Source organism: Struthio camelus, chromosome 14 (genome assembly GCF_040807025.1).
Source record: "Struthio camelus isolate bStrCam1 chromosome 14, bStrCam1.hap1, whole genome shotgun sequence".
In the NCBI taxonomy this organism is placed as follows: Eukaryota; Metazoa; Chordata; class Aves; order Struthioniformes; family Struthionidae; genus Struthio; species Struthio camelus.
This window is the reverse complement of record NC_090955.1, coordinates 15,259,091-15,276,587: the sequence shown is the minus strand read 5'-3', so window position 1 is coordinate 15,276,587 and position 17,497 is coordinate 15,259,091. Positions and strand designations below refer to the sequence as shown.

Below are 17,497 nucleotides of genomic sequence, written 5' to 3'. Positions count from 1 at the left end.
GTACAAAGTAATCACTGGTATCGTAGTGATAATGATAGCTGTGTACATGTCTGCTGTAGAATAAGAGAACAAGCTTCCTTGATGAAGTAGAGCAGAACAACTTATCACATCATCTGGAAAGCTGTTTTTATCCGTAGCTGTTTCTAGGAGTCCATTGCACTCATCAAGTTTTTCATATTGAACTACAGAAAACTTATTTCGGAGCCCCAGTATGTTCTGTAACATTGTCCTCTGTGACAGCAGTAATAGAGAATAGGTCTCTTCATTATATTGCTTTTGTATTCTGATGATGAGTCAAATTGAGCATCTCAGAACCATGTGTCAATAACCGTTTCTGAGAAATCTTTCCCTTGATTGCACTTTAGTGTTAATTTTTTTTTTTTAGTTAAGTGTTTAAAGCAGCAATATATCTTAATAGCTCAGCATTTTCAGGCTGGAATGTAGACTCAGGGGTCATGTTACTTTCTGTTTTTTTCCTCAGTTGTATACAATTCGTACTGCACTGAGTTGGAGAAATTTTTGCTAGGAAACTCTTTTCTACCTTGTCATTTTTCAGAATGGAGTTGCATCTCCTTTTCTGAGACTGTTAATAATCTATAATCTGTGATTCTGCTGTGAAGAGAATGAATTGAATTTTTTTCTACTTATCCTAAATCCATTCTGTATTTATAGCAGGAGGCTGATTTTTTGGAGATTCTTGTAAACTGTGATAACAAAAGTTAAGCAAAAGAGATATTCTAAAGAGTAGTAGTTAGTAACTATGGTGACAGATGCCTTACTCTAGCAAGTCAGTCAGCTATATATGAACAAAATTACTTGTGAATTAGAACTTTTCCTCTAGATCTCATTGTCTTGTTAAAAATGTCTTTTACATCAAAATTAGTGACGTGTACAGTGATCTATTTTTGTATCATATTCTCGCGTTTTGTGGTAAAACACTTTATCTTGGAGTTTTTGGGGAGCATCTTGTCATCCTCTTCCTCTTCACTTTGAATACATATCTGGATTATTTGAATAATATATGGATAGTCGAGTTTTCATGAGAGTAACTTTTTTTCTTTTTAAACTACTATAATCGGTTCCACACCTGCTGGTCACCGTAGAAAAACTTTCCTCCGGAAGAGGAGTGAATAGTGTATGCTCTGCCTGGTCTGCGAGAGTGAATGGGATCGCTTCAGACCACGTCCTTCAACATGAGTCTTCCCCATGAGTTTGTTTATTTATTACAGAACGGAAGTACGAAGTGTTAATGAACACTTGTGTGTGGGGGTATTGTATGTAGGTCGTGACTGTCAAGCTAAGTTATAAGTTGTTCTTTCTAGAAAGAAAATGATAGTTTATGAGGTTAATTGATTGCCATCTGTTCCACCAGAGGAAGGTGAGGGCAGGTGGGTTAGCAAGGGTAATCGTCCTCTTTGGTACTTTTCTATTCATATTGGTTGGTTCCAATTAAAAAATGGAAAAGGCAGGACTTGACACATTTTGTGCGAGGCTTTGGAAGAGTGCACAATATTCGCTGAGTGAAAGTACTGTTCTAACTATAAACTGCCACTTTAAGTGTTGCTCTCCCGTGATGGTCTTTTATATGGAAAATTTTCTTTCATATGCTACCATCAACATAATACTACTGTATCTTTGCCATCAGCTGTGTTCCTCTAGGTGTTTTGGGTGTTCCTTTTAGTGCTATAGTAAATAAACCCCAAAGTGGTAGGTTAGAGAGAGTCATACAGTTTTGCACTGACTAGTGGGGTACTAGGCCCAGGAGCTGTAATGCAGTTTGCTTACTTTCATTTTATGAAAGCAGCTATTATGCAGATTTTCATTGTTTTCTAAAGTCTCCCCCAACTTCGGACAACTCTCTCATAATACAGGTAACTCTAAACCCTCACTGTGAGACATGGGATTTGAGTGCTGATTTAGAGAGTAAATTATCTTGCCTGATGGGCATGGCAGGTTGCAGCTGGTATTAACTCTACAAACATTGTCATGTTTTTCCTTTTTGTGAACGTTTTTGGTATGCCATTATTTAAAGTTGTGATAGTGTATATGTAGAATTTGCCCATTAAAATAAACATTACAAAGTAGTACATCAAAAGAAAGGTCTGTATTGAAGCTTTTGCAAGTACAGCACATCTCCTGGAAGTGTGTTCTGTGTGTGTTTGTTTTGTTTTTGAGAAAGGTGACATTTTGATACCAATGGAAACACCAGAGCGACTCTAGGTTATAGATAGACATTCATTGTGTGTATGTTTAAGTTGCTTGTGTCTCTGGCTGTTTGATGTTGCTGCTCTACGGTTCTTTCTCCTCCTTGCTACAAAAACAACTCGTGTCCTTCCTGGCTTTGTCAGTTAGGAAGCCTAGGTAAGCCCTGTATCCATTTGAGGCAAAGTCATCCGAGTTAGCTCAAAAAAAGTTAAGTTGAATGACAGGGCATGTAGTGAATTTCAAAGCACTTCAACTACCACGGCATGGCAAGTGGCAGAGGGATTACTGCTTTAGAGTACTCTGGATATGTCCAGAAAAGGTTGTCTGTCTGTACCCAGACACACTTATGCTGGCACTAACCTGCTTTTACTGCTAACAGTTTATTTTGCTTGACAACAGGTATGAGCAGCTGACGGGGTTGTCCTGGCAGTACAGTCAACAAAACTTCAAGGTGTAAACAGACATGTCAAGGTGTAAACAGACATGAACAACTTGATCAGTAGAAAGAGCATATTCCTTGCTGTCCCCTCGCTCCTGTCCCTTGGCAGTACTGGCAGATTTGGAAGTACGGTATTGAATTCTTGGGGATAGCTGAGGACTCTTAACCTTTTCCATCTAAACAAAGACATTTTGACTAAGTTTGCATCTTCAGATGAGAACTTAAGGTGAATATTTTTGTCTAGTGTTGTATCAAAGAGGGTCTGTTTCTCCATGCAAAGAAGGAATAGTGTTTTTTTGTTTGTTTGTTTGTTTGTTTGTTTTGGCAAAGAAGTTATGAAAAGCTACTAGAAAGCTGTCTCTCTCTCCAGGGACCTGCAATACCTATGCTCCCTGTATAGCCTGCTGCAACTTCCTCAGTCCGTTCACTCTGAGCAGAAAATCCCACTGCTTATGGTGATTTTTAGTTTCACAGCACGTTCCTGCCTTAGGTAGCTAAATCTTTTTAAGAAATAGATTTGCTAAGAATTCAGAAGTTAGTGCACTAGTTCTGTTTCTTAGTTGTTTAAGGAGCTGGAGTTTAAAGATCAAAGGACTATTAGATCCATGTGTTTAAGAAATGTAAAACTAAATAGAAAGGCAATTTTACTTGATGCACTCCACCCTGTGAATTATGCTTGCTTATGGAGACAAATACTTCTACTTCCTTGATATGTGGGTGGAGTTAGTCAAGTGAGAGGAAAGGAATTTAGGATGTGTCTAAGTAGACCAGAATGAGGAACACAATCAGTTGAATCTGGAGATAATTTAGGGTTTGAACTTCTGTCATCTCTCTCGTAGCCAAAGGAGCAACCTGGAATTCTTTGGGGCGTGCATGGTGTGCTCTGCTAGCAGAAATTCTGCTCTCAAATTCAGATGTTCAGTGTTAATGTTTCAATGGATATAAAATGGTATGGAGAAGTAACTTTTTGGCTGTGGTGTGATAAAGTGTTGGTCACATTTGCCTGACCCCATTTCATATAGTTGTGAAATCTTTGCGTGCAGTTCAGATTTTGCAAAAACCAGTGTACTTAGCCTCGTCATAGAATACTCAGTGTGAGTCAAGTAAATGAACACAGTCATGTTATTCAGTTCAATTTTGGGCTGTATTTCGATCTTCTAGATCTTCATTTACTAGCTGCACTTGAGTATTAGCTTTAATACTCAGGGGAGGCATTTGTAAACTCAGCATTAATTGCTGAAGAGTTGATCATTTTAGCTTGCAGCGTGAGTAAGGGAAGGATCTGTAGTCTTTAGTTGCAGCATTTCATGACTTTACTGCTACAGCTAACTGCCTTGGGGCCCCTTCGTGGTAGTAAGCATGACAAAATGAATTTGTATCTCATTAGCTGTTGTAGTTTGCGTTTTGACATTAATTTAAATTATTCTAGTTTAAATTACTATATCAGAGCCTGTATAACAGGTCTCTGAAGCACATGGGGTTTGTCTTTACTTTCTCCCCAAAGAAAATAAAAGGGATGAGGAGAAGAGTGGTAAGCTAGAAGGCCTTAAAATTGGAACTGTCTTTATACATCAGTAGTCTAGGCAGCAAAAATATATTGAACAAATAAAGTATATCAAAGGCTGGCTTTCTGTGAAGAGGACAATGACCTGTATTTTGATACTTACTTACTTACTTAAGTATTCAGCTATGGAATAGGGATGAAGTATACATGTATTGATGTATTTATGAGTGAATCTGACTTCTTTGTAGACAAATTGTCTCCATTTTCCAATGAATTTCTCATTGTAATTGCCCTAAACTGAAGTTTCAAGTTGGATTAGATGGAGTAGCAGTAATGTGCTCTTAAAATGGAAAAGGATGGCTGTAGGTAGCAATAGCAAATGTTACATGAGTCTTTGCCTTAATCACCATTCTTCCTTCCCTGCCTTACTGCACAACTGGTGTATTTCGACTCTGGCGGAGACTTGAGTTGTTGATTATATTGTACGTGGGATCGTTAGGTCATAAGAGCCTTTGAAAAAGCACTCTTTAAATTATCAATAACTTTATTATAAATAGGGCACTTGCTCTTCAAACTTTTTTTTGTTCTGTTTGTGGAGACCTTACTGTCTGTCTTTACCTTGTAAATGAACAGTTATGCAACAGTAAGATCTTGGATATCTTTGGCTTTTCAGCATGTATGAATGATTATTATACGCTGCTGCTGTTTTAAGTTTTTGATCTTGTTCTAACAAAGCTAAAATGCTAAACAGCTAGCCAGTTAATCAAGAGTTAATTTTTGATAACTTACTGGGCTATACTTTAGGCTAATTTCAGAACTTCATATTAACATTCTAGTTTGATCCTTGTAAAATAATAGAATGTATTGAGAGAAGTGCTGTGTATGGTCAAGACGAAGATGGGAAAAAAGGTAGTGCTGAAAGCAGTTCTTATATATAGTAAGATATCGTAATATTAGCTCCTCAGCTTTTTTTCCCTATCCTTGTCTTATACTGTAATTAAATTCAGGTCTCTCCACTGCAAAAATGTACTGCTTTCTTTTCCAGGCTTTTTTGGTATATCTCTAAGCTCATCCCTTGTCTTCTCTGAGATCCTTTGCAAGTGTCTCATGCTATACCAGAATTGCACGTGACTTGGAAGAAAATCACTTCCTGAACTCCCTACCTTGTCAGACAAGTGAGAAAACATCTTCAGCCTATCTCTTGGAAGTAGTATGTTAGAGTAGCGATCCTTAAGCGCAGTGGTTTGTTTGTTTGTATTTCTTTGAAGGAAACTGCCTCCAGCATTTCACAGTTCAAGTCACAATTGGCCCTTCTGGAGCATAGTAATTTTTTAACTTCCTAGCATCAGCTAGAATTCACAAATTATTTGTGCACAAGTTTCATAATGGTCATATTCTGGGATGGATATGACAATTTTGCTATTCTACTAGTCAAGAAATATTAGGAATTTGTTACAAGAATGAGGTGAAGTGTAGTGGTACCTGTCTAATTGCATGAAAGTACAGCGTAGACTGATTTAGCAAGCGATTGGTACTCTTCTCTGTGATTGACTTAGGAAGCGATGGAAGTTAAACGGAAGGAAACTTTTATACAACACACAGTAGAAGAGATACTTTGCTTTAGTTTGCAAAACCAAACAAATGATTTGAAATTTGACCAATATTAACCTTATAAAGTTAATGCATAATTCCTTGCAAAGCATTTCATGGAAACAAAAATCTAGTTTTTTGAAACTTCTTTAGTGCAAATTCTGAAGTAGATGGACTGTACCAGAAAAGTTCTGAGTGTATGTACTGACGAACTGCAAGTTTTACTTTAAAGTCTCTGTGAATGTCATAGAAGACGTGCAGTAAGATGACTACAATACCTCATTGATAAACTCAGTTAAATGGGAGAGGATGCAAACGTTCATGAGAACATAAATTACTAAGGAAGAAATATTGTCTGGGATTTTTTTTTGTCTGAGAAGGTGTTATTTACCAGATACTGGACAGTAAGTGGAATTTTCTTAAATAATTGTACGTTACTTTTAAAGAAAGATGGAAAAGTACCACTTGCATGGTACATAAAGAAGTCACTGAATTAAGGGTGTGATAATTCTTGAGAACAATCCTCAACATCTACGGTGTTTTGAATGTGCATGCAATACCCTTTCCACTCCATTCTAAATTTGGCTGATTGTTATTATGAGGCACAAAAGGGCTTGGACTTTGATTTGGAGAGGTGCGAATTATAAATCAAAGTAGGGCAGTTTATGCTGCCTTTCTTTTGTGGCAGTACCACTTTAAGTGCCTCCTCATATACCTTGCATCAGTTCTCAAAACTGGTTCACTGTGACTATGCAAATGCTTAAGCCAGCACAACTGGAGAGGTGGTGTAACTCGGGGATGAGCATTGGGAGAGGGAAAAATTTATAGCTGCTCCGTAAGCTGACACTGCTGTGTAGTTTGTTGGTTTGCACTCAAGGGCAGGAAGAACAAATCAGGCGGGTTCCCCAGAAGGCAGTGCAGTAGGTAGCTACTGTGTAGGAGGCATTGTAGAGAACCCTCCTAGGACACTGGCTATTTAATAGCCCTTAAATATTAGTTAACGTATCCAAGTGTGCCTGTTGGTGTTTGCGCTCATTTTCTTTTTTAAAGATAACTTTTAGCAACACTACAAAGGTGATGGAGAGATTGAAGTTAGAGAAAGATTATTTGAGCAATTGAAAACTAGAATGGAAATAATGGTTGAATTTCCTGAATGAAGGGAACCAGTGCTGCAGGTTGCTAATTGCTGCATTTAAAAATAAGATAGCTGAATTTTTTTTTCCTAATTTGTGAAGTCAGTGCATTTCTACTTAGTCATCAGTTTGCTAACATTTTGCAGTTATTGCTTATTTCTTTACTAGTTGCAAAAAACAGAATATTTTAATCCTGCTTGTAAAGACATCAACAAATTTAAAGAGCGTCGCTTAATAAGATCTACAATAACTTAAATGGGTATCAGTTTGATGAAATTGTTTAATGTGTATTTGTTATTTGTTTTTCTAAAGTTTTTTTTTTCCCCCTCACAGTTTAAATGTTGCAAGTCTACTGATACTTTGTATATTGTTTTGCTGATGGTCTGTTGTACTTCAGAATCGCAGAACTTCCTTTCTTGTGGTAGCTCTGCTGGGCTTCTCAGTGAAGAGAACCCCATCTGTAGGTTCTGTAGAAGTTTGTTTATATGAGGCAGTGATATATTGAAGTTGGAGGAGAAAAAAGATAGATATATGCATAGCAAAGAAGGCGGGGGGGGGGGAAGAACTAAGTGCAGACATGTTTGTCTCTTCTTGCTTGTGACTCGCTTTTCTGGAGTAGAGGGATTTTCAAATGGAGTAGAATGCCAATTAAAAACAAACGGGAAATAAAAACCAACTATCTTGGCACTTGAGCTATCAGAAGGTTGAATAGTTTTAGATTAGTAAATTAGCAAGCTAATTAAATTGAGATTGGCTTTTTAACTTGGGAGAGACAAAATTGTTTAGAGTAGGTGGGTCTGGTTGTTAATTGCAATGAATACAGCTATTCTTTCTTGATCTTCCCATAATTCATGTCTACCTTTACCAACGAGGAACTAATTGACTTTTCATTTTTCATTTAAGATCAAAGATATAACTCCTGGAAAAAAAGCTTGCATGTGTTGATTTTCATTCTGTCATTACAGAACACCTAGGTGAGCTTTCCTGTTCTGGCATTCCCCTTGATTGCTGTGTTGAGTCCCATCTTGTGGAGCCAGTAGCATTTAAGCTCTCAGGTTAGGGGCACTACCTTGTGCTACCCTGGGCAAATATGCAGGGTATGTACCTTATGCTCAGTGCTGTTTTCTGAGGTCTGAAGAGTATTAGTACTGTTATCTCCCTCCATTTTAAACCCACATTTTCTCACAACAGTAGTCTTTTTTTGCTATAATATGACTTTTTTTCAGGAGCGTGATAATAGAGGCAAATAAAAGCATGGATAATTTTGCACAGAGTTCTGAAACAAATATCTTGCTTTGCTTTTATAAATAAAGACTACATACATTTTTTTCTGAAAGCAGCATCTCTCCCTCAAGCTTATGCTTGCTTTGGGAATCTCATAGATTCCTGATGAGTTCAGGAAGTCAGAGACTACTTACATGTCATTAGCTTCCTGTAATAACTGTTGCTGTCCTGAGCTACTGAAAATGACTCAGTTTGGGAGAGCTACTCCTACTGTTTAATAGCATTCCAGCCCCCTTTCCTGCTATCTCCTGATCAGTTCTTAGCCAATGACTCTAGTCCTCTACCAGGTGACTCGCTTGCTAGGTGACCTGTCCTCAGATAGGGCAGTTTTTCTGAGTAGAAGTCTTGTGTCATAAGCTGTTCCAGTTTCAGTAAGTTGCTATTAAATTTTAATTAACTCTACAAATGGATATTTACAAAGGTACTTGATGATGCAGCAATTTTAAGATTAATTTCATGGTGTGAAGTAGAATCCATGAAAGGTAAAAGCATCCTAACTTTGTTTTCCCTAGTCTCACCCTGGTGTTGCATTTACAGTTCCTAGATTCTGTCTTCTTCCAAAGCTCTACCTTTGTCTGCAGCGCCACTGTTCCCTACAAGACACATTTGTACCATGGAACACTCATATCTTAGGCATATGATGCAGTTAAAATTTTTGTATTAACTAACATAAATACCCATTCTTACATATGTATGGCAAAAGCTTTTGTTGCTAATAATATCCAATCTTTTCCACACAGTAGGTTAAGTACAGTTTATGGTGATTATTTGCATAATGCATAATGCTTAAAATCAGTAATACGTTAAACAATTACAAATCAAATAGAAATATTTGTTGAAGATGTGAAGGTGTTGCGTCCTGAAGAGGTGACTTTGAGTTTGATACGTTTGTCCATTTCCACATTGGGCCTCAAAGTTGCATTTTATGGCAAATAAAAATTTACTGGAGCTTCAGTTTCATCATGCTTATATTGTTTTTGCAGAAATTTTACTACTTTTTTGTTTGTTTTTACAGTTCTATCTTCAAGACACTAAAAGTAGTAATGGTACCTTTATTAATAGTCAGAGACTAAGTAGAGGATCTGAGGAAAGCCCACCATGTGAGATTATGTCAGGTGACATCATCCAGTTTGGTGTAGATGTGACGGAGAACACGCGGAAAGGTAAGGGTATGGATCTTTTTTTCTGCTTTTTTTCCCAACTTCAATTTTCAAGTGTATTTATTTAGGGCTTCTTGTTGCAAAGCAGTCTTTAAGGGTAAAAGGTACTTCTGTTGCAAGGAAGTCCTTTTGTTATATCTTCCCTCCTTTGTGCTGACAGTGAGAGTCTTGTGGATATGCGGTAAACTGGATTAAGAAACTTTTCTGCTGAAAACACTGATTCTTTTCCACCTCCCATCTCTTCTTTAGATTTTAGCTGGGTTGCTTACCCAGCTCACCTACTCTATGGCTGCACGAGTGCTAGTGTGTATTTGAGTAGACAGTGGAAAAGCAGATCCAGAAAAGGAGGCTCAACTGGGACCACCTGTTCAGCTGTTGCATCACTTACACTGGCTTACAACAGTTTGAAAACTGCAGCATGAGCATGTGTGCTTTTTTTTTTTTTTTTTAAACTAGCTTTTCACTCTTTTTCAAGCAGATGAACCCTAAGGTTTTAGCAAATAGTGTGACAGAAATATGAACAAGAATTTCTTGATAAAATAGTCAGCAAAAGTTTGAAACAGATTAGTTCTTTTTGCATTATCTAGATATTTACTTTTTTTTTTTTCTATTGCTGCTGCTGCTTTAAGTTTCTGGAGGTACTTTAAAATGAGGATAGAAAAATGTTGCTAGGTGGAAAAAAGAGCTGGAAGGTTTTTGTCTGGTTTGGTTTTCTTGCTGTCCTCTTCCCACTATGCACATTCAGAGTCCTGGATTATGATAAAAGCTGTATGCTTGTGTTAATCGGTAAAAGTGAGCCTTAGTCTCTTTTCTTTTGGATTTAAGTACAATATTTCAGGAGCAATTTCTTTCTCTTTACGAAGACTGATTCACGTGTGAATTACGGTATTGTAATCAATTCCAACAGGATTTTCTGAAGGTACCTTAAAGGTCTGTTATTTTTGTTGAACAACAACGTTTTGGCTGTATTTTGAAGAATCTTAATTTAGTAATACAGATTTGGCAAGAAAATGGCAAAATTGTCATCACTGCACTTCCACTTTACTACTTTCCTGAGGACAACCTTCACAGAGCTTATCCTTAAAAAAGATGATTATATTAGGAAAGAATGAACAGAAAGAATAATATTAAATTTAACTGCTGATGGTAAAGTTATTCTAAAAAAGGCCATGTTAGAATAATAAAATTTTTCAAGAGCATTACATGAATGAAACAAAACTAGGAAGCCTGCCATAAGTCACTCTTTACGCGTGAATTCTTTCTTCAACTTGCTAGGTTATATTTCTTAATTTACAAAGTGTCGGAGGAAGGGGAATGAACACAGCTTTAAAGAAAACCTTGCTGAGTAATGGAGGTGGTTAAGCAATTTGTGATGCAGAACTTCTGGAGTTGTACTATTTTTGAGTGATTCATGATAGTAAAGGACACTAAAAAAAATCTGTTTTCATTTCTCTCAAAAATGATCTTGTGAAAATTTAACTCCTAGATATTTAGTTGGAAATGTCTGGGAATTATGTAATAAAATTATTTCATGTGACATGACTGCAGATACTTATTAATACTAGGGCTATACGTGGAGTAAATCAAAGGAATATGTTGCATCTCTAAAACTTGAAACTTTTTATTTGACAAGAGAGTCTATCATCCTTAAAAGGGAAGGAACTCTTTAGTGTAGTTAAACCTAAAACAACTTGTATTTTAAAACCTAGTTGGAAGAAGACTTTTTAAGCGTTCAGGTTTGAAGAAAAATGTGAGTGTACACGTTTTTATCAGAATGATTTGCAATTAAATTAGATGGAAGTTTGTGGAAGATTCATGAAACAGAAATTGCAGCTGAAGTGGGTCACACTTAAACTGTTTACACGTAAATGCATTTGGAATGTGAATAAGCAAATATTTTTCACCAATTCATTTTAATAGTCTTAGATGTTACTGTCAATGTGGTAATAAAAATGCAGACATGAAAGCAGTTTTAAATTAGTGGTTCCCTTTAGAACCATTTTGCATTATGATATTTATATAACACCTTACTTGCACAAGACACCTCAGCATTTTGCCGTATATAATTATAAAGTGATGACTGGACGGACGGAGTAATATTTGTCTGTGTAAACTCTGAACTGTGTAAATATTGCTAGAATGTGTTTATTTTATTCTTCAGACTGTTTTGGTAACTCATTTCCCTGCAAATATGATCTGTTTGGTTCGTTAAAACAGGGGCACGTTCAGGATGTACCTTGGAGGATGTTGAGCTAAAGTCATGAAAAAGCCCGAGGGATATCTTGCCAACCCTGGCGGCTTCCACGTTTGTCCAGTTTTGATGTTACTAATAAGCACATAGGCCTGCTTATTTCCCTATCCTTAGTACAGTACTCATCTCTTAATCATCTTACTGTGCTTTTCTCTCTATGTTAATGTGCTTTGGTTTATTTTCATTCAGTAATTCCTAGATTTCCCAGTCAGTGGCAGAACGTTCTAAGAAGTAACTGCTGATAACAACAGGCTTTCAAGTATGATCAAATAATACCACATACTTTAAATAAAACAAAAATTGTTGGCCTTGGACTTTTCTCTAGTCAACTTTGGGCTCATAATTATTTTTTAAAATAAGGCTTTTCTCTCCCTTGGTGTCTGAAAAAGCCTATGGGCAGATGGGGAAGCCCAGCACGTATTCCTGTCCATGTATAAAACAAAATGGAAAAAACACAGACAGTTTTTTAATTCTATTTTAATTTTTACAATGGCTGCTTTTATCACTTCAACAAGTGAAAGTGAAAATGTAAGCATGGTCCTTCTCTTCGTGAAACAAACGTTTTGTCGTTTGTATCAAATTTTTTCTTTATTTCCCTTTTTACGCTCCTTTCCTGTCAGCTCCTCAGGACTGCATGCAACTGCTGTCCTTTTTTTGGAATTCGGTGCTGGAGAGAGTGAAACGTACAATTACATGGTTCAAAATGATTCCAGGTGCAGTCAGTTTATGGCGAAAGTTTGCAGAAAAATTGCAGAAAAATTACACATGAGAAAGTTTACTTAGTTCTATCTATTTGGGTAGGTAGTTTTGTATATCCTTCTGTGCCTCCGAAGTAGAAAGCCGTGATGCTCCTGGGGACGCTTGCCGGTGATCTGTGGCCGTGGCCCCCTGCTCAGAGAGCTGAAGGCATTTAATGCCCTCTGCTGCCCCCGCTCCCCGCTCAGGCGGTGGCTTTGCCTCCCCCTCCCACCCCCCCTGGAGCTCTCAAAAGTGAGAGCAAGGTGAGAGCAATGGAAGTACCGGACCCCCGGCAGTGCTGGAAGAGCCTTCTCTCGCTCCAGTTCCCAGCAGCTTGGGAGGCAAGTGCAGGGTCTGCCATGTGTGATGTGGGAAGAAGAAGAAATACGTTTTACTTCAAGAATTTGGTCAGTCCCTTTGGCAGCCAACTATTTTTTCCATAGGCAGTAATGCAGAGTTGAATAGGAACAATTATTCCCAGCCTGTCCAGTCATCACTCTAATGCTTTATTTGTTGTTTTGTCTTGCCCTTCGTCTTTCAAATTTTTCTTCCGCTTGTAGTGAACTGGGATGCTGATAGGACAGAGAGCTATTTTTATCATGTCAAAGTGCTTTATACCTTTTCACCATTACTGCCGGTTCCAGACCCTCTACTAAATCCTATTTGTTGCTTACTCTGAACCTTTTATGCAGAAAAGCTCATGCAGCCTTCAGTAGGCTTTTTGAGTATGAATTGCTGAACCGATTCAGAATTCTGTAATCTCACAGCAGACTTATGGGATATATCAGCCAAATGTAAGGCTGTATGTTGGTCTTAAGTGTCAGACACCCTAATACTTTCTTCTTGAAATCAGTAATTTTCTTTGTACTGTAGAGGAAAGGATTCTTCACTGTGAAAGCTGTATTAGAGTACTACACTCTACAGCTAACATTGCGACTGTATTCTTCTTGTGGTAAGTGTTTTTCGAGAACAGATTTTGAGTTCTGGGGACCATTTGTTCAGGAAGTCTAAAGCCAAAGAGGGACCAAAAAACACATGGATAAATCTGTTTTGAGAAGATCCTGTTTGTTCTTCCCTGGCATGTAAATGTAATATTTTACCAGGTCAACTTGAAAAAACTAGGTGCTAGAACCAAGAAGATATGTCATCAAAGTATTAGCTTTTAGCACTGAATACAGGTTAAAGAATTCTGTTTAGTTGGATCCTCTCTCCTGTATTTTTAGACTTTATTTTATTGAGGTAGCTTTGTTAAAAACCTATCCCTTTTCCCTGGAGTGCTACCATTGTCCTAAAACATCCATTTTCCTTTTTTTTTCAAAGCTAGATTAACTGTTTTCCTGATATTAATATCCATGAGAGTAGAACAGCTATTTGTCTTGCTTTAGGAATAGTGATAGGTGATAGATGACTGTATGCTTATTTTGTGTCTGGCTGGCTGTAGTATTTTGGGAACAGTTCCTACCTTTCTTTCCATGTAACTGATTCTGAAATTGTAGAATCACACAAGGAAGAAAATGCAACTATAATTTTACTATTTGCAGTATCATAATGTTATCGGTAAAATTTTTGGGAAACAGCGAAGAGAGGTTGATCTCGTTATAAGAATCATGCATTGCATTTCCTTCTCTTACCCTTTAGGACCTATTTCAGTTCAAGGAAATCTGAATTCGCTCTAGGAGAAGCAAGCTTTCTCTTCCTGAAAATAAGAGGCTGCTTGTCTAAGAATATGCATGAAATATATACTACAAACATACCAAATGCTGCCTCTGTACCTAATGTTCAAGAGGATGTACTTCTAAGTAGCTCCTGTAGCTGTATGTTCCATTTTTGATCCCCAAACTGGGTGTGTTACCTTTCAAGCCCCAGGTATGCTCATTAGGAATCTTGTCAGAAAGGTAACTCCCTTTTTCTGTTATACTTCTGTGTTCCTGGTGTCTAAGCCAGGTAAGATGCATTCCTTTTTTCCCCCTCGTTCTTATGATCGAAACATGGTTAACTTTTTTAAAGTAACTGCAGTAAAGAAATCTTGCAGTCACTGCTATATTTGGAAGAATCGGAAATGGAAGTGCTTCATAGGCCAGGACTAAGCACACAGCATAAATGCTTCAAGTTTCTAAAGGCAAAGCTTCTGGTCTCCAGGGGAGGTCTGAGAAGGCAGCCCCAGGCGCAAGAGGCTGGTACTTGAAGGCATTCATACCTTCCCTGGTTCACCTGTCTTGGTTCACTTGGTTACTCTAACATCAATTACTTCTTGACTTTAAATAGTAACAAATCATGACTTAGTGTTTGTTTCTTTTCAGTTACCCATGGATGTATAGTCTCCACAATCAAATTATTTCTTCCAGATGGAATGGAAGCTCGATTGCGATCAGAGTAAGAATAAGTATTTGTTCATGTGTGGCAAAATGAACCTGTAGTATAACGAGGGTTTGATAGGTATTACATTCAAAATTCAAGGTAGGAACAGTTTCTCCTCTTGTACTGCAAGTGAAGAAAATAATTGAGACCACAGTTCTTTTGCAGGCATCATCATGAAAAAGAAATCTCATTTCATTTTCTGCTTTTAAAAATCAGAACAGCTATAAAAATAAAAAAGTTCATACCAAGCTGGGCTTTTCTGACTCTCTGGGTTTCTTAGTATGTTGAAGCAGATGTTATAACCAGAGGAATGGGGGGAGAAGCCCCAGCAAGCAATCTATTCTTCCTCCCCTTTATAAATTTGGGGTTATTTCTATTCCTGTAAATGCACATAAAAACTACTGAGTTGAAGTTAATGTTATGTCTGTGCGTGTCCACATGTGCACATAACACTGTTTATTTTCTTTAGATAAATAGCGTAGTAATGTTTCTCCACAGTACAGTTCAAAGTTATAGTGAAAAAAGAAGAAATGAAGAAAAACGTGAAATGCATTAGCAGAAAGAACGTTAGAGTTTGGAAGCTCACATGAATCCTGAGAGGCTTCTCTGTGCCCACGTGCTCAGTGAAACTGTGGAGAAACTTTTTTTTAAGAGTAGCAGAACCAAAAAATACTATTAAACGTCGTATTTGCAGTAGCTGAGTGCCAGTTACAAATGACACCATTTTAAGAAGTGTTCATCCTTAGCTATTGTATGCTTTGGATTATTTATTCAAATATTCTTATTAGTATCCAGAAACGCTTACATGAAGCCTTAGGGTGTTTTGCCTTTTGGAAGATTAAATCAAAATAAATTACAGGAAATTTTCAGTGTAATTGTGTGACGTAAAGACAAATATTATAAAAACTTCACAACATATATTTCTAGCTGATGAAAATGAGCAAGTATGAAATTTGTTGTAGTGAAACTACAAAATTATCTAAGTTAGCAAATACTATTTTACTTAGCTTGCTGAATTTGTAAATGAGTGTTTTGTCCACTATCTCTTCATGCATATTGTTTTGTGCGTGTAAATTGGTTTAAATCTTAGCAAATCAGTTTTAAAAACACATCAAATGTTATGTCACTACTGAAGTAAAACTTAGTAAAGAGCGCCTTTCGGTGTTTAGAACCAAACATGAATTTATAAATTGGTGTGGAAGATATTTCTGTAACTTTTGAAACTGCTCAACTTCGTGTTGACTGTCTTTGCATGTTTATATTTTAATTGTTCTATTTAAAGAATGGATTTAAAAATGCGAAGCATCTTGATTAAACACACGATACTAGTGATCTCATGGGTTTTTGAATTTTTATTCTGTGTTTACATTCTCTCTCTCTCTCTCTCTCTCTCTCTCAGTGTTATCCATGCTCCATTACCAAGTCCTGTTGATAAGGTAATTCAATAATTTGTTTTTTTCTTGCTGTTTTGTGGATTGTTCAAAAGATGAAGACAGGATGAAGCCCAGTTATGTTTAGATGTGTTTTCCACTGGCTGTTTTCTCCTAGTTTAGTATTATGAGTGACATTAAAGTTCAGGAAGTAACACAGTGCATGTTTTATGGTAGCTTGACTTTTTGTAGCATGGCCTCTGAAACGTGGCTTTAAAAAATCAGTTGATGTTAAAATGGTTACATTTCCAGATATAGGTTGATGCAGAAACATTATTAATTATGCTAAGTCTTAGATTATTGCATAATTTGATACTAAGACAAGATAGTCTGTTCTGTGGGACCCAAGAGTGTCGTCTTCCTTGATTTGGTGTTGGGATGCGGTCTGTTGTCTTTGTATGTTGGTTTTTATGGAGAAGCTGCAGTGCACGTGCTGGAAAGTGCTCTGGGGTGTTCCAGTGTGTGCCTGAGTCCCCAGACCCGAGGGGGTCTCATATACAGATATAGCCAGAATTGTCTGCTCTGGAGTCATGGAGCCGGCCATGTCTACTGTTCAAAATCAGTTTGGATAGTGTGGGGTACTTGTGGAAAAGCTGTTAATAGATATGCCATTGGGTCAAGTGATAATGAATTGGTTTTCTAGCCATTAAAAAGGAGGAGTAACTTAAACAGGGTCATATGAACGTTCTCAAGTTGAAGAACAAAATTTTGAGGAACAAAGCAAACTTACTTGTGAAGTCAGTGATCTGAAGAGTTGATAGACTTTGCATTTAAATCTGGTTTTCAAAGAGCATATATAGCTTGAATCCGCGGCAAGGGCACAAATTCTGAGAAGGGACTGCAGGTGTAACTGGGTGACTAACAGGTTCAAACTCGTATCAAAGTAGGCAGAGAACCTACAAAATATAGTACCTAAATCGTCCCCCTCCCCACCTCACCACACATGAATTTACAAAAAAAAATATATATATATACCACTCCAACCCGCTTGCCCCTCCAGCCCCTCAAATCCAGAACCGTTTCTGGGACAGGCACGCAAGAAAGTATGGGGTTAGAGTGAGAATTGCCAAAAATCCAGTTTTATTAAACCTAGCAGAATAAATGACAGTGAAAGCTTCTTTAATTGTTTGTATATACAAATTAAAGACAAAACAGCTGTGAGTAGGAAAAAATAGATAGATTCTCCAAATCTGAAACAAATGCTTTGCTTTTCCATGTGGGTAATGATGGAAAAGAAAGATGGCTAGTAGGTTAACAGAAAATATATGATGAAATGTGCAGTGACGGTGGGGAGGCTTTGAACTGGAATATGGGAGACCATTTTCAGTTCGAGAACCCTCCTGACTTCTGGGCATCTTGGGTTTGAAAGATTTCACCTTTGTGCACTTCATTCCTTTTATTAGAT

General features: G+C 37.3%; 1 protein-coding gene across 35 annotated transcripts in view; it reads left to right on the top strand.

Moving 5' to 3' along the window:
- Nucleotides 1–17,497, top strand: part of SLMAP (sarcolemma associated protein) — a 99,420-nt gene that overhangs the window by 28,485 nt on the left and 53,438 nt on the right. For 23 of the 35 annotated variants that reach the window (XM_068907331.1, XM_009688243.2, XM_068907334.1 and 20 more), the window contains 3 exons: nt 9,171–9,324; nt 14,605–14,677; nt 16,062–16,098. In XM_068907331.1, coding sequence (XP_068763432.1) covers nt 9,171–9,324; nt 14,605–14,677; nt 16,062–16,098 — 264 coding nt within the window. The remainder of the gene's footprint in view (nt 1–9,170; nt 9,325–14,604; nt 14,678–16,061; nt 16,099–17,497) is intronic. The other 12 variants (XM_009688232.2, XM_068907328.1, XM_068907337.1 and 9 more) reach the window with 1 other exon arrangement.